Source organism: Phoca vitulina, unplaced genomic scaffold (genome assembly GCF_004348235.1).
Source record: "Phoca vitulina isolate PV1807 unplaced genomic scaffold, GSC_HSeal_1.0 scaffold9, whole genome shotgun sequence".
Taxonomy (NCBI): Eukaryota; Metazoa; Chordata; class Mammalia; order Carnivora; family Phocidae; genus Phoca; species Phoca vitulina.
In genome coordinates this window covers 50698087-50713958 of record NW_022589712.1, presented here as the reverse complement: position 1 = coordinate 50713958, position 15872 = coordinate 50698087, and the positions used below count along the sequence as shown (strand labels likewise).

The window sequence follows — 15872 nt, the reverse complement described above, 5'->3', positions numbered from 1 at the left end:
ACCTACCCCTTTCCCCATATGGACACCCTCCATTCGGGCTCTGACTTCTATTGCAAAGGTACCCACCCTCGTGAATGGCCTCCTCATCCCCTTGGACCCCAGGCCACCCCTCCCCATGGATACCCATACCTGCCTCTCCCTGCTCAGGCCCTGACGTACCACCTCAGGCTGCCCCTACACGTGGATACTCTCCTCACCCACTAAGGCCTTAACTCCCCTCAACCTGCCCTCTGTAGGGACACCCTCCTTCCCCTGCTTGGGCTCTGATTCTCCACTTCGAGCCTTCCCTCCTGGTGTGGATGCCCTCCTCGCCCCCCTTGGGCTTGGACACCCACGGGCTGTCACAGGCCACCTCTCCTTGCTCTGCCCCATCTAATGGCTTTAGAGCTAACTTGTTCAGGGGAGGCAGGGGGAGAGCAGGGCTTGATGGTTTTATAAAGGATGTCATTCTGAAAGGGCCATTCTGTCCCTCCATAGCTGAATGTGAATTTCTTCTGTAGTGCTGAGTTCCAAATTTCTGATGACACCAGAATATCTTAGGAAACTTGTTGGCATACAAATCCCAAAGCAAACAAAAGACAACAATAGAAGTGGAACAACCAAAATATCCCTAGAAAATGGTTAAGTAGATTATAGGGAGGCATTCACTTTTCATTTTGGACTTTTGGTTACCCTTTAAATTTTCTACACATACTTTTATTTATATTAATAATACTAACAGACTATGGGCCATGCTTTATAGTGTTCTATATCAAAAACATAATTAGCATTATTGTTATTTTTTAAAGAGATACAAAATACAGAATTTAAGACCCTACTGGTAGAGATTTTGATTCAGTACCTCTGGGCCAGGGCTGGGAATCTCTGCTTTATAAAGTTCTCCACTTGAATGTAATGATCAGCCAGGTTGGGGAGCCCCTGCTCCGTAGGCGTTTCCTCAGCAGCTGTCCACATATCCACCGGGCAGCACACCCAACTTTCCATCACAGATGAGCATGGACAGAGATAAAGCCATCGGAGTCTTTCTGAAAACTCAGGACTGCTAGGTTTTGTTTTGAAGGCTCATGATCCATCTAATACCTTCTTCCAAAAGACCATTTTCTCTGATTCTCCTTGTTAGTAAAGTGAAGGACAACTTTGAAAAGATGCCGGCTAAGTACTCTTCAAAACTATCAAGGCCATCAAAAGACAAGGAAAATCAACTGTCACCGCCAAGAAGAAACTAAGGTGACATGATGACTAAATGTAATGGACCTTGAAGGGACCGTGGACCAGAAAAAGGACACATATGGACTTTAGCTAATAATAATGTGTCAATATCAGTTCATTAATGGCAACAGACATCCCAGACTCGTAGGTGTGAATAATCGGGGAAACTGAGTGTGGCTATGTGGGAACTCTCTGTACTCTGCACAATGATTCTACAAGTCTCAAGAGGTTCTAAAATAAAAAGTTTATTAGAAAAAAAGATGCAGGATACAAGAGATGTAATGATGTGATACAGCAAACTCAGTGGTAGCATTTGGTAAATCGAAAAGGTAAAAATACCCGAGTGGGCATGAAGAATGTAAGTTGGGTGTCATCACCTCTGTGAGGGAGAAAAGACACATGACCATACTGTAACCCATTGGCCTGAGTTTTCAGGAGTGACAGGCCACTGCTGCTGCTGTTCCGGGAAGTTTGAGGACAGATGGGACACATTGTTCCCAGAGGTCACTGTGTAGTGTCTGATGGATGACCGGTTGCCCCGAGGGAGAGTCCGGGCCTGCATACAGGCAGGGAAGAGCTGACTCTGGGAGGTGAGGTTACGTTCTTTGCCCTTGGAGAACAGCTGTTATGTGCTGGATGTGCACCCTGTCCTTTGTTGGCAGGACAGCCCCAGTGCTGTGCAGGATAACCAGCCCCTGTTGCCTGTGGCTCAAAGCCAAGTGTGCTCACATTATACACCAGCTGAAATGTTCAGGTTATAGCCTGCAAAACAATGCAGCCAAATATCGCTGGCTGCTCTTCTGGTGTTTGTAATAAAACATAGCTGAAATAGAGGAAAAACTGCATTTCTTTTTATACAAAGATAACGTGTGCTACAAATGGGAGGGAAACTATACAGTTTATAAATTGCATCCTAAATTGGAAGCCTTTTACATATTTTAGATCTGAAAATCTTCCCTCTTCATTTCTCTAAACCCAAATGTTCTTTTTTTTTATTTTATTTTATTATGTTATGTTAATCACCATACATTACATCATTAGTTTTTGATGTAGTGTTTCATGATTCATTGAACCCAAATGTTCTTTTAAAAACACAAATGACATTTTTATTTGACAGTTCTCAGAGAGACTGTGCAATGTCGTTCTGCCATACGTGGACGAACAAAAATATCAGTGCGTATGGCCAAAACATAGAAAGTACCAGCATTGCTCATCAGTGTGCTTCTGGTAGACTGTCCCTTCTGTCTCCTTGGGCAGCAAGCGTACACATGCCCAAGTGCTGGAAGTATCCCCTTCCTGCTAGGACCATTTAGGAACAGGGCTCACCTGGGAAGGCTGGCTGCCTGCCCCTTGGTAAAGCAAGCGAGAGCCGGAGCTGTTTGCGTTTTGTTCATTGGCTGACTCTGTTGGTCAGAGATGAGTTGCAGATAACATAATCCATTCTAGGAAGATTAAACCGAAAGTGATTTATTATAAGATTTTAAGTGACTTTCAGAATCACTGGAGGGCTGAACAAAAAACTCCAGACCGAGCTTTGAGGAACAACTCCCCAAAGCATACGGCAAACCCTCAGAGTGGCTTCTGCATTTGCCCTAATTGGGCAACTATCCCCGGTAGCTGCTGGATGCAACACCGGCCACCTCAGCTCTCATCAGGAAGCTGCCACCGCTGTGGCCAACTTAAGAACGTGTTGCCTTTGCCGCAGTCTGTTGAACTGATGATACCCGAGAGCTCGCTTCTCTTCATATGACTCAGTTCTAAATCAAAGCCTCCTGTGACTACAAGTGGTGAGTAGAACCTAAACCACATTTTGAACCCAAATTTCAAGGGAGTCTGGGATTTTTTTTTTTTTTTTCACTTTTCAGCTACTGCACACTAGAAGGGGGGAGTTCAGGTAGATATGAGGGAATGTAAATGCTGTTATCTGTCACAGTCTGCCCCTCCAGCCACCCAGGTATCCGTGCATACTCCTGTGCTGTCGGTGGAACCCACTTCCTCCCCCATACAATACTGCACCCCATTCGACGCCCACGATCTCGAGGTTCTGTGCAGCTGTCTCTATCAGGTCCAGATGAGGCTTCTTGTAATCTACTGACCTATATACAAAAAGACTTCCTGTCTGCTCCCAATATACAATGGTTGCAAAGGAAAATAAAAACTCTCAGAAAGGGAGAAGATAGGAAACATACAGCCGCCGTTTGCATTAGCAGCCATCACTCGCATCCGGCCACAATGGTGAAGGCACCCTGCTCAGATAGTGGAGGCAGGTCCTTGGGCAGCCCCTGGAGGGCTGCCTTGTCCCCTAAGCTCCGTGCCCCAAATCTAACTGGTATACTAGCCGTCTCCCATCCACTGCAGTAAAAGAACAACTGATTTTCCTAACTCCACTTGGACTGCTGCTGCTCGGGAAGCAGTGCCTTGTTAGCCAGATGCAGGTGAACCAGAGGATGAAGGGCTCCACCACCTTCTGCCTACTTCCCCCGTCTCTGCATCACTGAATAGCCGCCACGTCTGGACGTCTGTTATACCGCTGTCCTGGAGGAGAGCAAGTCCTGACCGAGTAGAAGCGGCAATCAGGCTGGAGAAGACTTGCCCCAGAGCAGCCCTGGCTGAGCAGAGGTGGTGTGGCAGTGTCTGCCTCGGCAGCAAGGACGTATAGCCATGCCGGCCGTGATGTATCAGATTAGAGATCAGCTTCAGAGAGAGACGAGAAATATTCTTTTAAAAATAGCCATGTCTAGGGGCGCCTGGGTGGCTCGGTTGGTTAGGCATCCAACTCTTGATTTTGGCTCAGGTCATGATATCAGGATCCTGAGATCCAGCCCTGCATCAGACTCCGCTGCCCTGGGCATGGAGCCTGCTTAAGATTCTCTCTCCCTCTGCCCCTCCCCCCCCAAAAAATATAGCTATGCCTAGTTGGTTCTGGGAAGAAGACAGCAACAACATAGTTTTAAACTCTGAATCCTCACGTAAAACTGAACAACCAGGTAGCAAAACCAAATACCCATAGGCATTTACCTCAAAACTCTGTGATAAGATATCCCCACAACTCCCTAAATATAAGCAGGCGGTGGTGGTAAACCACCAAGAGCCGCCAGACTTGCATTTTATCAGGGTTTATACAAGAGGAAGGAACAAGGAAGGAACAACAGGGTATCTGACACATGTGAATAGCTAACAGGAGATCACTACAGGCCAATTTGAGCACAGCAGCTGAAACTGGGAGGGGTTTTACCTGATTCAGTGCCAGCTGAGTGCAGGGGCTTCTGGGTGGGTTCTGAAAGGAGCTGAGGCAGTCTGGGCCACATAAATGTTTGAAACCAAACCACCAAAGCTCCCTTCCAGGTCAGGGGACCCATCTGATTCCCCATGGAGTCAAAATTGAGCAGGACAATGATAGTAGACACGAAGGAAAGAGAAAAGCAGAGAAAGGGAAGGGGTGCAGGACATCTCAGAAAGCAGTGTGCCATGGTTTTGAATACTTCACAAAAACAACCCAAGAGGGAGTTCTGTCAAGTCACTCAGATTTTCTTGAACTACACCTTCTAAAGGTTCAGGAAAACTCATTTTGCATAATGAGCATTAGAAAAGTATCAAGATCCAATGTCATGTAAAGTGATGAGAAGAACAGAAGAAGACAGAGCAGGGATGTTCCCTGCAGACCGTGAAAGCATGCCAGGAAGACATCAGTAAAAGAGATCAAAACTGAAGTGTGCTGTTTCAAAATGTGCTTAAAATACAAAACTTAAAAATGCAAAAAGAAAGGAAGAAAAACAAAGATTTAAGAGAAAGTGTCAGATACTGGCAATAGGCAAAGAAGATTTACTATGGATAATTAGAGTTTTGAAGAAGAAAAATCAAGGGAACAAAAAAAAAATACTAGGGGCGCCTGGGTGACTCAGTCTGTTAAGTGTCCAGCTCTTGGTTTCGGCTCACGTCATGCCTCAGGGTCATGGGATCGAGCCCTGTGCTGGGCTCCGCTCTCAGCGGGGAGTCTACTTGACTCTCTCCCTCTCCCTCTGCACCTCCTCACCCCCCACTTTCTCTGTCTCCAAAATAAATAAATAAATCTTAGAGAGCAACAACAAAAAAATACTAAAAACTGTAATGCCAAAAAAAACCTTCTGAAATAACTACTTAAAACTATATATTGAGAGAGCACACCACATACATGAGAGTGGTAACCCAGAATGATACAGTATAGTAAGTAAACTAGACTTTAAAGGGAAAAAAAAATCCTTTAGATATCTAAGCCAAAGGAAAGACTTCTAAGGGAAAAAAAATTAGATCATCAGATTTTTTACATGTAACTCTTTATATAAAAAAAAATGGAGTAATATATTTAGGATTCTCAAGGGAAAGAAATGTGAGCTGAGGATATTATTTCCAAATCTTTTAAGTATGAAAGCAGAGATAAACTGTTACAAGTAAGAACGCGGCATATTGTTCCCATGAGGCCTTCCTGTGGGATGTAGAGGAGAAGGAGCTTGAGACAATCAAAATGACTAGAGAGGCAGTGACAAAAAGACCACTGTGAATTATAAACTCATAGAATCAAAATGCTGGTTAAAAGGGGAGAGTATAGTATGTGAAAAAATGGGGAGGTACTGCGGGGAGCATAGGCAGATAGAGTGTCTCCAGGAATCATATTGGTGGTGGTAGTATTGTTATTCTAGTGCTGATATAGGTTCAGTATGGGATAAATCAAATAATTATGGGCTGTTGTAATTCTGTCATCCTCTTTGTCCCTGAGAAGCAGGATTCTCTCCAGCATGGCATAAACACACACGGGTAAATGTGTAGGTACCTGCAGGTACACATACAGTGGCCCAGGAACAAGGAGAATCCCTAGTACCCACATTGTGGTCTTAAAATAACCATTCCCCGCTAAAAGGAACCAGAGCTCTGGGAGAAGTAGCTGATTCCAGGTCAGTGTCAGGAAATGGACAAAAGGATCCTAGAACATCTTGTCAATCCAAATAGCAAGAAAGTTATTAAAGATTGCTGGGGTCATATCAAGAGGACTCAGGAGTGAACTTGAAGAGGCTCCCACTGGGCAAAGATAGGATGATTTGAACTTCAATAGTAATAATAATTGCAGTGGAATGGAACTCATCAGATATGTTTAAATCCATGAGTTTACAATTTAAAAAAAAATCCTAATCACTTTGGAAGGACTATAGGGAACCATTTCATTATCCAGAAAACTGGAAAATAAAGGGAAAAGGAATCAAGTATATGACACTTTGAATCGTATGAATTATACCACCAGATAACCAAATAAGAGTGAGGGAAAGCATCTGTAAAAAGAAAAAATAACAGTGTTTCAACTAATTAATGAAAAAGAAATAATTAGCATTGGCAATCCCCAGTGTTAACAGATGTAGGCATTGAGCATTATTGGCTGTTAACATCAAAAGAGATAAACAACTTAAGACAGTATGGCCCTCCTGATGAAACAGCATACCACCACCTATAGACTTGCCGAAGCAATTGAAGCAAATTCTCACCAAGCTTCTGGAGGCAATTGCTGACTTGCAGAAATATAAAGGACAGAGGAACATTTTGAACTGCATTATAAATATGCAGTCAGCAAAATCCAGGCTGAGAGAAACTCTACAACCTGGACTCTTCAACTGATGAATTGTAAGGAAAAGAAAGGAGAGAGAATCTGTAGATTAAAAGGCATATCACACTTTTGAAAATGGGCAAGATTAAACTAACGTCTAGGGATGCACATTTAAATGAAAAAGTCGTTTTAGAAGTGCAAGGAAGTGATTACTATACAAGTCAGGATAATGGCTACTGTGGTTTTGATGGGAATGGGGCACATGGAAGGGGCTTAGCTGCCAAAATTTCTGTTTTTTGACCTGGGTGGTGTTCACCTTATAATACTTCTATGTGTCTGTTTTGTGTGGTTTCCTGTATCTGTGTTTTATTTTGCAATAACAGTATGAAATGCATTGATAATTCTGAAGCACAGTAGTTTTTCCATGGTAAATATTGGGTAAACATTGTTAATTTTTTATGTTTAATTGACATATATATAAGGCAGTGATATAATATCACCAAAAACTTTACCCTGACAAACCTATAACAGCCTTTAAGGCCCTTATGTGTATTACATTGATTCTTTTATATATAACAATATAAAAAGTCACATTTTAAGAGCAAGATGTTCCAACTCTATCCAAGAAATAGTAAATATTACAATATGTTATCTAAATTTACTGGCTCCATTACCCCAGAAGCTCATCAGCTATACTTTTTGTTCCAGTATCTGCACATTGTAAATGTCCATAAAATGGACATGGTAAAAATGAGTCCACATGGGCTCATATGAAGTACATCATTTTGTGGGGAGGGATGAAATATATGGATTGCCCTTCCCACAGCATTGTGTTGAAAGAATACATGTATATGTATATATATATATAATGTACATAAGCATAAATATATATTTTAGTGTATATGAGCATCAATCTATATTATATACAAATATTTTATATATGTAGCATGTTTGTGTGTAAACATATGCTATTTCTTCATCTAGTGGATCTGATGAAAAATGACAAATGAGTCTTCAAAAGATAGATTTTAGCAGCCTTCGATGTGACACATGCATATATTTTTTGAGATATATTAAGGTCATCATGTTCTATAAATAATTGTTCTGTGTTGTTGTTAGGTTTAGGCATAAAATCTTCCTTTTCTGTGAGACTGCAGTGCTTTCTGGGTGGCCTGTCATTGACATGGCTCCTGACAGGTTGAAGGCAGATGAGTGTTTGAGAAACACACCCAAGAAGGGTTTTGCTGTCTTCGTGCTCTCTTCATTACCAAAAAGCCACCTACTCCTCTCCTGTCCAAATCTTTAAAGACCTCGCCTACGGTGTGGAGTCAAGGTTCCTTAGTGCTGAGCCTTTGAAGGGCCTCATATGCAGACCGAGCAGCCTGCATCTCTGGTGTGTGAGATTATGCATTTTATGTTCCACCATCACAGATTATATTCTTCACTTCCTTCTCATCACCGCTTTTTGCTTCTTCTGTGGTAGATTGTTTAAAGACTGGCATTATTGTCCTCTTCTCCTTAATGAATTTTAACCTGCCTATGAGATTTCCAACCTCCCTTTCAGTGTCTCTGCTGGAGGACAGCCCAATCATCTTGTTATAATAGCAGCTATTAAAAGGATTTGAAAATGTTTGTATATAAAGAAATCAGATTTGTTCATTATTCTGTGACATGCTCATTAGCTTTCAGTGGCATAATAAGGCTGAAATAATTGGACTTTGTTAGGGATCATATATTAGATTGATAGCATTTTTTAAAAAAGATCTATTTATTTGAGAGAAAGTGTGTGCGTGCACAAGCAAGGGGAGGGGCAGAGGGAGAGGAAGAGAAGTAGACTCCCCGCTTAGCGTGGAGCCCAATGCAGGGCTCAATCTCATGAGCGTGAGATCACAATCTGAGCCTGAATCAAGAGTTAAAGGCTTAACTGACTGAGCCACCCATGGGTCCCATAGATTCATAGCATTTTGTGTGTTAATATAGACTTCCTGTCTTTTAGTAGGAATAAAAAGGCAATTAATTTCTTTACCTTGATAATGTTTAGAATGTCACCAGCAACTACTAACATGGCTTAATTTCCCAGTAATGGGTAAGCACTTGCCCCTCAAGCCCATCACCTTCACTCTATGGTATCACATGTATATACCCAAAGACATGTGAAAGTATCCTAGAGGGGCAAGGCAGCAAATAAGGAGGGCTTACCCGTATTTCCGGTGTCGAAATTGGCGTGAAAGGTATGTCAAAGTGAATAGAGGCAGTGCCTGCTTTCTCAGATCCCAATAGAGGGGTGTATTTTGTCTTTTGTTGTATTAGAGGTGATTTGAAGATTGACACGTTCCTGTTGATTTCAGCCCGTTTAGTAACTTTGTTAATCTGCCTGAGTCACTGTTTTCTCACCTCTAGAGGGTAAGGACCCACCCCTTCTGCTTCACCATTGTTTTTGAGCAACTTTGATAGCTTTACCCCACTAGAAGGCACTCCAGCTTGCCCTCAGTTTCCTTGTCCACTTACGGATTATCTGAAGAAAGGAACTGAAGAGCAAGGCTTCTGATGGGAAACCCTAGCTTTCCTATCATCTCAAGTAATCCAAATCACACTGAATTTAGGTTCTGAATTTAGAAACCCAAGATAAAATCTTATTCCTTAACTAGAGGTCATTCATTCATTCAATGAGTAACTTTTGAGTACTTACCATATGCCAGATGCTCTTCTGGGCATTGGAGATAAAGAGGTGATCAAAATGGAGTTCGTATTCCTGGTAAGTATATAAATACATGAATAAAAGATCAGAGTGTGATAAATGCCATACAGAGATATATTAGGGTAATGGGCTTAGAAAGACCTAAAATTACCCAGAATTTGTGAGGAAAAAATAATAGGAAAGAGGTTCAAAAACAGTCTATCCAATAGATCTTTCTGTGATGATGGAAATATTCGATATCTACACTGTGTCCAACAGTGGCCATTAGTTGCATGTGGCTATCAGACACTTGAAATGTGACCAGTGCTACTGAGGAACTAATTTTAAATTTTATTTAATTTTAATTAAATTTAAATAGCCACATGTGGCTAATGCCTACCATATGGGACAAGTGCAGTTTGAGAGCTACATTTTGGATTTAGGTGTCTATACTTATGCACAGAATGTGAGTAATATGCCACATTCTCTTGAGATTTTACATGATAAAGCAAACACATTCTCACCACAGCATCTTGGTAAAATAGATTCATGACTAGGCTTCACTATAAGAGTACATTATTGGAAGGATAGAAGCAACCTAATAAGGCAACTAAAGAGAAGCAATGGATGATCAAAAAAAAAAAAAAAAAAAAATGTTAGGTTGGCATCCACACACCGAGGGCTGAAAGCTCTGAGCAGTAGTAAGGGCTAGAAAGAGAGAAATTTATTTCATGGTGATGTGTACCATAGACCCCTCTGCTGGTTAGGTGATAAGGGCTATTATTTTCTAATAGAAATTATAAAACCTGCAGAAAGACAAATAGATGAATAATCAAGGGCTGGTGCTTTTAAGGCATTTGCTGAGGTTTTACTCCACTGAGACCAGAGCATCTGATCAATTTTGAACCTGCCCTTGTTACAGTTTTCTCTCGGAAAGCAGAGGAAATAATGAAAGAAATGACCTAAGGATCAGTTATGACCAACAAAGAATCGTTTGGTGCTGTGAAAGAAACAGAAAACTGATAGCAACAGAAGGGAAAGAGATTCTGTGATCAGAACCATTACTAAATTTTCTGGAAATGCCGAATGGGGTTTGATGTATGCCAGAATGATAATCATAGGAAAAACAGAAGATTTTAACAGATGCGCAAGTATCACATGTATAATATTATTGAAATTATACAAATATTGTCCCGTTTTTCTTTCACCAGCCACAAATTACCGGGACGTAACTAAATTCAGAAGACATGTCAGTCTGACCAATTAAATATTTTCTTGTCAGATCAACCTGTTTATTAAGTATTCAGTATGTGTTAGGAAGTAAGCCTCAGTAGGAATTGAACTTTAAAAGGGACTCAAATATTAGTTCTGCATCCAAGGCTAAGATAGGTTATTATCAGACATGGTCATATTATAACCAAATGAGTAAGACCACGTTTAAGAAAGAGCATAAAAGGGCATCAATAAGTATGTTCTTTAAAAACATGTGGTGTGCCTTATGAATTTCTGCCTGAAGTGTTTCTCTTCTGTGAGTGGGAACTGCAGTGAAGGCCAGGTGTCATCGGTCCTTGGTGTTTGAGCACACTGAGCAGTATGGGTTAAGCAGCCCATAAATGAATTGGCAAATATATTATTTTAAATAAGACTGTAACATTCCTTGAGGGGAAATACAAAGCTCTTCTTTGAAGATGGAACTAGGTTCTGTAGATAAAAAGAAATGAGCCTGCACATTTGTAATTATAATATTTTATCTCCAGAAATACTACTGCCATTTGAATTAGGGGCAGGAGGTCTTTGGGGGCTGTGAGAAGTTGAAAACAAAATCCCCCTCTGTTTATGGTCAGGAGAGAAAAGTGGAGCCATTTTTTCCACCATGAAAGTGCAGTAATAAGCTAGCTTTCTCTACTCGAATGAATAAAAGTAAGTAGTTTCACAATTTCCACATCATTTAGTGTTTAAATACTGATCTTTTTATCTAGAAACAGATGCCATCTAAGCTAGTAAAAAGACTATTCCATGTAGTACTGAAAGCATTATTGGGTTATCCATCTCCCTCCAATACCCTCAGAGACAAGGTGCTGACCAGCAGCCCCTTATGAGGGTCTTGGATGTTTTTGTATTTCGTTCCCACCTTGGAAATGTGTAAGCTAATGGGGAAATCAGACGTGTCTCCTCATTAGGAAATGTGTGGTGCATCTAATATTACTGCTCGTATATTTACAATTAAATGTCAAGTTATGATTCTTGATGGAGGGCTAGTGGTAGTATATCATTTGAAAAGAGATTTCTTGCTTACAAGTGTTCAGTGCTGCTGACTGCCCACAAATAAGATGTTCTTTAGCATTTTAGATACATTTTGGTTAGACCAAAGAGTCTCAAGCTTTGGCAAGGCAAGTGTCAAAATCACCAGGAGGCCTTGCTAAACATCTTTGCCAGGCCCCACCCTCAGAGTTTCTGATTCAGTAGGTGTGGAGTAGGGCCTGAGAATTTATATTTCTAACAAGTTCCCAGGTGATGCTAATGCTCCTGGTCTGGGGACCACACTTGGAGAACCACTGCCTTAAGACCGTGGGGAGCTCATCGTCACTGACTTCTTGACATCTGAGTAAAATGAAGAAACAAAAGTTTATCTGTGAATCGGTTTCTTCCTCCTCATTTTTCTGATTATGCCAACAAGATTGGGTATGTCTTAAGCATCTTTCTGGTCCCAATCCAGTAATAACCATTTTAATATTACAACTTTGTTGTTTAACATAGACTTTGAATCTAGAAGAATAAAAAGGACAAAGGGGACAGTTGATGCATTTTCGGACTCCCTGCGTTGTTTTGAAACCCCAGTGAGGTGGTACGAGAGCCCTAAACCCACCTGCCACTCAGTCTGATGACATTTCAGGCTGATGTCTGGCATTTCATATTTAGTGTTTGTAATGGTTTCCATTACTCCACGCAGCAGTGAGGTAGTTAACCAAGAAGTAGGGTGAGGACTGGTCAGAAAGCAAAGGCCCTGGGTGGAAGTGACTGGTCTCCGGCCCCATTCAAGGTTGTCCTGGCCCCACATCTATGGGCGGTCACTGTGCCCAGGCGCTATGACATTCCATAGCCGGCCCACCTGTGTAGTCAGCCGAGACCTCTGAAGGATCAAACAATGCCTTGGTCACTTGGCATTTCCCCTTTCTCAACCCAGGAAGGTTTAGTACCCAGACGGTATCTTCCTATATCTGTTGAATGTCTGGTGTGATTTCTGCCAGAGAGGTCGTCCTTAATGCACAAAGGGTTCTGGGCAAAGGTCTGGCTTCAAAGACAGGACAGAAACCATTAGTCCCATTTTTAAATTGACTTTAAATATCTCCTCTGTGGCATGGAGGGTATAATCCCAGTGCTTCCTGCCTCCAGGATGAGTGTGAAAATTAAGTAAGATCATACATGTAAAAGGGATTTGAGAAGTTGAAGACACTAGACAGGTGTAGATGGTGTGGTGTCAGGGGCAGTTGCTGTCTATGGCTGGTACTTTGATGACAATCTCTAAAAACCATAGTGGAATCTTCATTTTAAAGGTTCAGGTTAAAAAGGTTTGATCCTGAATATTATCTATCATTAAAGAATTCTAGCATTTCAGTGTGAATTATGTAAATGACTGGAGAGTTACTATGTTTTTGTGAAAATTGAGGAGAAGAGTTCATATTATTAATCATCCTAATTGTTCACCATTATAATGTGCTCTCCCCAGACATCAGAATAACTGTAACTCGTGTATTTTGAAGAAAGCACTGCAGCCAGGCTGGAGGACAGATTTGAGATTCAGACATCTCAGGATTCTTTCACCTTTGTCTTTCATTTTTTTTAACTTTAAATCATTTTCCTTTGGTTTTTATTTACTTAAATAAGGTCACATTCTAAGATTGTGTGAAATTATTTAAGTGCTTTAAAAAATGGGAGCATTTCACAAACTATATACCAAATTTGAGTTGAAATATACTATCCTGAGGTGAAAACAATTGAGGTTGGCTTGCAGAAAGAATACTCCACCTCTAGTTATATTTTATTTTAACGTAATTTAATACATCTCCAGCCATGGCAGGATGTGTTAGTGTTCCAGGTAAAGACAAAGCACAGTGAGCTACCTTGACTGTTTTCTGGGTAAGAAAGACCCCCATTTGATGGTAATGCGTCCTAAGAGGATGGGGGAGTTACTGTACAACTCCTGTCTTCCACTGTGTGTCTGCATTTCCTGATGTCTTTTGAACTGTTGACATCCCAAGGCCAGGCCTAGCTGGGACTGAGGCCTAATTCTGCTCCTGACAGCAGAGAATCTCCCCCAGCCGCAGGGGTCCCAGCTAACCAAATAGCCACACACCCAGGATGCCTTCCTGACACCTCTGGAATGAAGAGCAAAGCAAGGGTCCAGCTCAGCAGAATAGATTCTCCGGATCTTCTCTCTCTGTGTTATCTTGGTGCCCTGGTGTAAGAAGCGCCTACGTCACAGGGCCAGCCCTGGGGTACGTGGTGGAATGTGTTGTCATTGTACACCAGTCCCTCACAACACCATTTTCATTGACTGTCCTCCCCATCAGTGGCCCCTTCTTGACCTTCCATTCACACTCTACAGACATGCTCACTCTGCATCACACCTGACTTGGCTGACCGACTCATCCCTCAAAGGCCTGCTCTCAGCTAAGGATAGAATAACTAGTAGGTGCTCAGTCTTCAATGAGTAAAGGTTGTGTCAGACACCAAACTGCATTTTGACAAGGCCTTTCTGGAGACAGCACCTTCTCCAGTGGGTAGAAGGAAATTTCATGCATTAAATTAGGCTGGGTGGTTGGGAATGGAGGGATATTTTTGAGTAAAGAGATTCTTGGGTGCTTTTTCAATACCCCAGAAAGGAAGGAAGCTGCCTCTTGCAGATTACAATCCCTCAGCAAAAGCCTGAGGCCAGATGTGTTTCAGAATTCACAATTTTGGGGGTGTTAGCATAACAGGATGCTACATCCCCAGTGTGATCTGAGGACTTTCTGTTAATTAAACACATTAATATTCACACAAAGTGGGATGAATATTGTTGGCTCAGGTTAGGATATGCCACCAAATGAATTTCAGTCGGGTCAGGTTTTACCATCAAAGTAACATTCGATTATTAAAGCTTTTAGGATTTCAGAATTGCAGATAAGGAATTACGCACCTGTATTTATTAATAATAGTTCACATTTACTGAGCACTTACAGTGTGCCCGGCATTATGCTAAGTGAGCACTTTATACGTATAAACTCATTTGCTCTTCTTATCAATGTGAGGAAGGAATTCATATCCCTTACTTCACGGATTCCTACTAAATCTTCCTTTAAAAACTATAGATAACCCTTAGAACTAATAAACAAATTCAATAAAGTTATAGGATACAAAATTAATATAACAAAAAAAATTGAGGTTCCTATGATGTGTCAAGGAGCAAAAAATGTACAGCCCCCACCTAAAGGTAGTCTGGTCGTGTGAGGGGGGCAGATGGGTGCATAGACAGGTGTGCCTGGGGCTGCAGGAACAGAGGAGGGGTGCCCACCTAGCCTGTGCTTCCGGGAGGACTCCCTGGGCAGGTGCTGGGCCAGCTGTCCTCTGGGCAGGAGACGAAGCCGGCTTAGAGGATACAGGGGAGGACAATACCATCTCTTATTACCATTAAGTCCACATGGTCAAGGTCAGCGGCTCTCAAATGCTTTGAGACCATAGCTCCCTGTGGGTCCTTCACTTTATTTTCTTTAATGTAGCCTTGACTTCTCTTCCCTTTTATAGAACACCTATCTCCGCTTTCTCGCAAGACAACATCTATGAAGTTCAGCCTCCAAGAGTAGACAGAAAATCTACAGAGATCTTCCAAGCCCACATCCAGGCCAGTCAAGGTATCATGCAGCCCCTTGGAAAAGAAGACACCTCCATGTACCGAGAATACATCAGGAACCGCTACCTGTGAAGAGAGAGCAGGTCCTCCCATGAATTTGCTTACACTGTAATCTGTTTTGTCTCATCTTAAAAAGTTCATTTCCTAGGAGTCCTTAACATCTAAAAGTTTTTCCTTTCTGTAACTGGGGAACTATATATTATAGGAAATAAAGACATGATTGAATATATTGCTGTTATTGCCTTTGCTTTATTTTAGGAATACTTTGTTTAGAAATGTAGTCAATAGGGGTGCCTGGGTGGCTCAGTCGCTTGAGCGTCAGACTCTTGATTTCAGCTCAGGTCATGATCTCAGGCTCGTGAGATGGAGCCCCATGTTGGGCTCTGTGCTCAGTGCAGAGTCTGCTTGAGATTCTCTCTCTCTCCCCCTCTGCCCCTCCCCCCGCTTGCAATCTCTCTCTATGTCTCTTTAAAACAAGTAAATGAAGTCTTTTTAAAAATGCTGTCAATATAGTATCACACCATAAT

At 41.7% G+C, this 15872-nt stretch overlaps 1 protein-coding gene across 1 annotated transcript in view; it reads left to right on the top strand.

Moving 5' to 3' along the window:
* The window catches only part of FIG4 (FIG4 phosphoinositide 5-phosphatase), a 118720-nt gene extending 103146 nt beyond the window's left edge, over positions 1 to 15574 (top strand). The window contains exon 23 of the mRNA XM_032408089.1: positions 15240 to 15574. Coding sequence (XP_032263980.1) covers positions 15240 to 15417 — 178 coding nt within the window. The 3' untranslated portion in view covers positions 15418 to 15574. The remainder of the gene's footprint in view (positions 1 to 15239) is intronic.
* The last annotated feature ends 298 nt before the right edge of the window (positions 15575 to 15872 follow it).